The sequence below is a fragment of the Manacus vitellinus genome, unplaced genomic scaffold, assembly GCF_001715985.3.
Source record: "Manacus vitellinus isolate BGI_N305 unplaced genomic scaffold, ASM171598v3 ctg7180002433612_pilon, whole genome shotgun sequence".
NCBI classification, from domain to species: domain Eukaryota; kingdom Metazoa; phylum Chordata; class Aves; order Passeriformes; family Pipridae; genus Manacus; species Manacus vitellinus.
The window spans coordinates 1-5,240 of record NW_021938502.1 but is presented as its reverse complement, the minus strand read 5'-3'; the positions used below and the strand labels follow the sequence as shown (position 1 = coordinate 5,240).

Genomic DNA, 5,240 nt, shown 5'->3' with positions numbered 1-5,240 from the left:
TTAATGCATTGAGCAGTGAGTATGGCAGAAGACTTTGGCCATGCTCCCTCCACTGGTCAGTGGCATGGAGGCAGGATGAGATTAGGATGCTTCTGGCTGGTGTTTGAGGAATAGGCCCCTCCAGCTACGGTTGTGCTTTGCTCCAAGCCACGGCTGCTCTTCTGCACCCATTTCCACGCTCAACGACTCGATCCCTCCTCCCCTCCTGCAGGTTTTTGGTGTCCAGCCGGTGTCCGGTGTGCTGCAGCCGGGCAAGAGCCAGCAGGTGCCCTTCACCTTCTTTGGCCATGCCAACGTCATCGCCCGTGTCACAGCGCTGTGCCGGGTGGAGGGAGGCCCGACCTACGAGGTGGAGCTGAGGGGAGAGACTTCGGTCCTCACCTACCACCTGAGCATCGAGGAGATCAACTGTGGGCTGCAGGTACCACCCCTTCTCCTGGCAGAGCTGCTGCCTTGGGACCATCACCAGCAGGTTGCTGCCCAGCCCGGCCCAGGGCTCCCTCCCCTTCCCAGCTCCTTTGTTGGCTCTGGGGCTTGGAAGCACAACCTTGGAGGGATTTGTCTGGCATCCAGACTGCTTTGCAATGGCTGTCTCCACCCCCCTCTAGAATGTTGGGAATTCCTTCTCTTCAGGGTGCCTAATGCTGCCTCCTGGAGCAAGCAGGATCCCAGTGGGGATGTCCAGAGGGACACGTCCCTGAGACATCCCTCTGCTGATCCACTCCTAAAGCCTGAGCTCCAGTGAGATGCTCTTGTTTAATGCTCTTGCTTAATCCACAAAATAACCCGGTTGGGCTTCCAGTCACTGCAGTTGGAGAGAATGTCCCAGAATAATCCCCACTTTCCTACTTCTCAGTTAAAAGTCCACAGGTCTTTCCAGCTGCTGTCCCTGTCTTGGTGCCCCGTCTGTCTCCCTTTTGGCTGGTGTGTTGCTTGCCAGTATTTGCATGCAGGCGCCTTTTCTTCTGGAAAGCCTCGATGCCACCTCCTTTGTTTCTCCTGGCTGTTGGTGACCCCTCAGAGTGCAGAGGGCCCGTGTCCCCTGCTTCATTTCTTATTGGCCCTCCCATGGTTGTTCCTGCCCCTCTGCGTGCTGCCAGAACTCTGTTCCTGTGCAGGTCCCTGTGCCTGGGGGTTCCCCACGTTCCCAAGTGCCCGTAGCTCGTTCCCAGTCCCTGCTCCTGTGGTGTGTCTGCTTTCAACTCCATGAAAGAGGAAATAGATTCTCAGCAGCAGGCCTGTGTCCGTAACTTCCCACTCCTCTGTCCTCTCCAGCTCTTTAACGAAGTCACCAGAGCCGAGGTCACCCTGCGGAACGACAGGAAGGTCGGATTCACCTACGTGGTGCAGAGTCCCAGCACTGGCACTGCAGACAAGCCTCTGCCTGGTGTGCTCATGGTCCTGCCCAGCACAGTGAGTGGCACAATTGACTGACCCAGCCCTGTGTCAGGTGGCCAAGGAGAGGGTTAAAGAGAAAAAAGGGGGGCAAATAAAACCAAACCCAGCCATAAGAAGAGACCGGGCTGTAAGCAATTGCTGCTGGGGGCAGAGAAGGTCAAGCAAGTGCCATCCTAACAGACTGCCCCGTGGCCTTGGCTGGCAAGTGGCTCTGCCATCCCAGGGCAGCCACCGGTGGGAGGCACGAGCACTTTGGTCACTCCTTGGCCCCCGACTGCTGAGCTCTGTGGCTGTGCTGGCACTGAGGCTCTTCTGAGGGTCACCTTACCCCAGCTGTGGGATCAGACAGGACTAAGCAGCACTTACATATTCCTTGCTTGGGCTTGAAGCTGCTCTGCCAGAAAGTGTCACAACCCCTGTGCTGGTCCTTCCCTCCCCCCAGCTGTGCTGCTCTGGAGCAGCTTTGTGGGGCAGTGAGGGGGCCAGGGAGGAGCGGGGCTGGAAGAGCCAAGAGAGGAATTTGGAGCATCCCACCACTGTCCCAGCTTCTCAGTGCTGCCTGGATGTCTTTGAGGTGAAGCAGTGTTCCTGTCTTTGTCCCTCTTTGCCATGGGAAGAGGAAGCCGATTGGCTTTCCCATTTCTTCCTGCCTGTCTCCTACAAGGGGTGGCAGGAGCTGCTGGCCGGGCTGAGAGTGTGGGCGCTTCGCTCCTCTTCCCCAGTGGTGGCAAAAGAGCTTTTACCTGTTCAGCCTGGCTCTCGCTGGCAGAGGGCAAACCCCGTTAGCAGCAGAGCCGTGCTCACGCTGAGCACAGGGCAGGCTCTGCTGGGGGTGCAGCCTTAGGAGCCCTGGGAAGGACACACTGCACCCTCTGCACCCTCGCCTTGGAGGCTTGGGCTTTTGGGCACGAGGAAGGTAGAAGGTGATGTGGTCTGACATTTTTTTCCAGAGAGAAACTGTCTTCTCTTCTCAGCCTGTCTGTGGCCTGAGCCTTCCTCCATCACACCCTCTTTGATGCATTGCCTCCCTCTTCTCCTGTCCCTTGCAGGCTTCCATTGAACCTGGCAAGGAGCAGGTGCTGAAGCTCTATTACCTGCCAGGAGTGCCAGGAGTCTTCTGCAGGACTTTCCAGGTTCAAGTGGGTCACCTGAAACCGGTAGAAATCTCCCTGAAAGGAGAGGTGATCTTTGCTGGGATCTGTCTGGACCTGCCCTGGAGCATCAGAGGTGAGCACTGCCCGTCTGCTCCCCAGCAAAGTCCCCACTGGGGTTTTCCTGGCTGTAATGCCCAGAGGGCAGCTCACACCCATCTCCACCAAGCCTGGAGGTTGCAGGGCTGCCAGACCAACACTCACCCCTCTGGTTGCTTCCTGAGTCTTGAGCAGACAAGCACATGGAGGCTTTGTCCAAGTAACCATCCTGCAGCTCTTGCCAGCACTTCCGTCAGAGGCCTGGAAAGATGGCTAGACAGAAAAGCTTGGGAAAGCTGTAAGAGAGACTGGCAGGGCTTTTGGCAGGGATGGATTTGCATGACACTGCAGGGGATGAGATGCTCCTCTGTGGGGAGGAAGATGGGTGGGAGTGAACATGAGGATTCAGAGACGAGCAGCAGCATCCACTTTCCAGAGACGGCTTTCCATTGATGGGTTGTTTCTGGGAGAGACCAGCATTCGGGGGAGTGGGACTTCTCAGCTTCAATGGCATTGGCACTGCACCCACACTTCTATTTGTGAATGTTTTCTTCCTTCAGGAAGTGAAAAATACGAGAGGCTATTGAAACAGGCAAAAGAAAAGCTGAAAAAGGACAAGCAGGACAAGAAAGTAAGTGTTTGGAGGAAGGCTCAAATCAGGAAGCGACACGCGAAGGGCCCTGGCATTGTGGTAGGAACAGCTGCAGTCCCATTTGGCACATGCCACCCTCCCCATGTCACTTGAGGCCCTGGCACCCCACAACACCCCACAACAGCTTCTCAGTGCCCTGCTGGCACTTGGCACCTCCCTGCCCACACCTGACCACAAACATTCATCAGCTCAGCGTTGCCCCACCTCTGGTCGTGGTCTCTCCTGGAGATGTACCAAGCTCCCCAGCTACTCCCCTTGCTGGGGAGTTTGTTGCTCCCAAATCAAGCCCTAGCAGGTTTACAGACCTTAGGAACAGCAGCCTGACTGTGCCCTGGGACTGTGCTGGCAGTACTCAACTCCAACAGGCAGTAGCTTGGTCGGGGTTCCCTTTTCAAGACAGCTTTTGTCCAAGCTGCTTTGGCACTGGTTGGGGACAGGCAAATACTTGAAGCTCTGGAAGGCTGCTGGCTTGTCTGTCTGGCCAGATCAGCTTTTCTAGCAGTGGGTGGGAAGGCACAGATGCTGCAGTTATTTCCCTGGAGAGAAGGTCCTGGCTAGGAGAGCAGAATGTGACACTGAGCAGCCAGGAGGACCCCATTCCCCCTTTCAACAAGAGCAGGGTGGGATCCTCTTTAGATACAAGCCTGGGCCTTGGGAAGGGCCTTTGCTAACCAGCCACTGCCTTCCCTTCCCTCAGGCAAAGGCTTGGCTGAGGATGGAGATGGAGCAGATGCTGATAAAGGAGAATGCTCTGGAGCTGCAGCCAACCCTCATCTCCCGCCCCCCAGAGGACACTGTCTTTAACAAGAGCATTCCTCAGAAGCTTGTCAAGTGAGTAGGGGCTCCTGTTCCCTCTCTGCAGGTGCCCTGAGGGCAACAGCCAGCAGTGTCCCCTGCTCCTGAGAGCTCCTTGTGCATGCAGAGCTGGGAACAGTGGGCACTTCAGATTGGGTCTGATCCCAGTAGCTGTGGCAGCAATAGCTCGTGAGCAGCTGACTGTCCTCCCTTCCCCAGCGCTGCGCTGAGCTTTGGAGCTGCTCAGCTCCCCACAGGTGCAAGGTCCTGTTCTTAGAGCTGCGAGGGCCCAGTGCAGACCATCAAGCCCTTCCAGACAGCACAGACACAGTCCCTGCTGACCAGCTCGGAAAGAGAACTCCAAGCTGCTCTCTTGGTTCTGACTGACAGAGCCCCCTAAGCAAAAGGTGGCTTTGATGCTGGTGGGCTGGCAGGGCTTATCTGGGTAACTTGGTCCTTCCCTTTGCTCCTTCATGATGCTGCCTGGGCATGGGAGGCTCCAGTTCAGGAAGAAGATGCTTTGCAAAACAGATCCTTCATGTGAGCAGCAAAGTTTTCCTGTGCAAATCTTATTCCAAGGCTCGGAAGCAATTTCAGGCTTGGGCTGTGCACCAGGAGAAGCGTTTTCACTGAGACCACTGGAGGTCCAATGGATTTACCTACACGGGCTTTTTGTAGCAGAGGAGCTGTGACCAGAGTCCATTGAAAACTAATTTTATTTTCGGGTCCCATTGGAAGCTGATGAAACCTAGGACCTGCACTCCCCATAACTTCCCAAAGTCATTCCCAGGTGGTCAGGCCTTGGGTTTTGTAGGCTTGAGTTGAGTTTTTACAGCAGTGAGTACAGAAATGTCCACTTTATTTGAATCTTCCGTCTACTTGAACGTGTGGCCATGCTGTTGTTTAAGGACTGTCCTTACTCCTCCTTCCAGAGTTGAGCTGCCCGAGTACATCCTGGACATGGGCACTGTTGTTCAGGGTTACAGTAAAAGCTGCACTGTGAAGATCACCAACACCTGGAGGTACCCAGTGGCCGTCCAGGCCAATGAACGTGCCCTGCGTGACACAGGTAACCAGTGCTGGAGAGGCTTCCCGTGGGCTGCAGGGAGTGTCTCAGACAGATTGGCTTAAGCCACTGCACATGGGGAGGTTTTTTGAGCTTCTTCCTCCCAGTGCCCCTGCTGGGAGCTTCAGGGCCAGAATTC

The 5,240-nt window shown here is 55.7% G+C and overlaps 1 protein-coding gene across 1 annotated transcript; it reads left to right on the top strand.

Moving 5' to 3' along the window:
• Window positions 1-1,360: 1,360 nt before the first annotated feature.
• Window positions 1,361-5,104, top strand: LOC108643144 (hydrocephalus-inducing protein homolog; the record flags this gene model as incomplete). The annotated part of the gene is made up of 5 exons (XM_029958502.1): window positions 1,361-1,413; window positions 2,448-2,625; window positions 3,149-3,219; window positions 3,938-4,071; window positions 4,968-5,104. Coding segments are annotated over exons 1-5 (538 nt in total), but the record flags the coding sequence as incomplete, so codon positions are not given.
• Window positions 5,105-5,240: the final 136 nt, after the last annotated feature.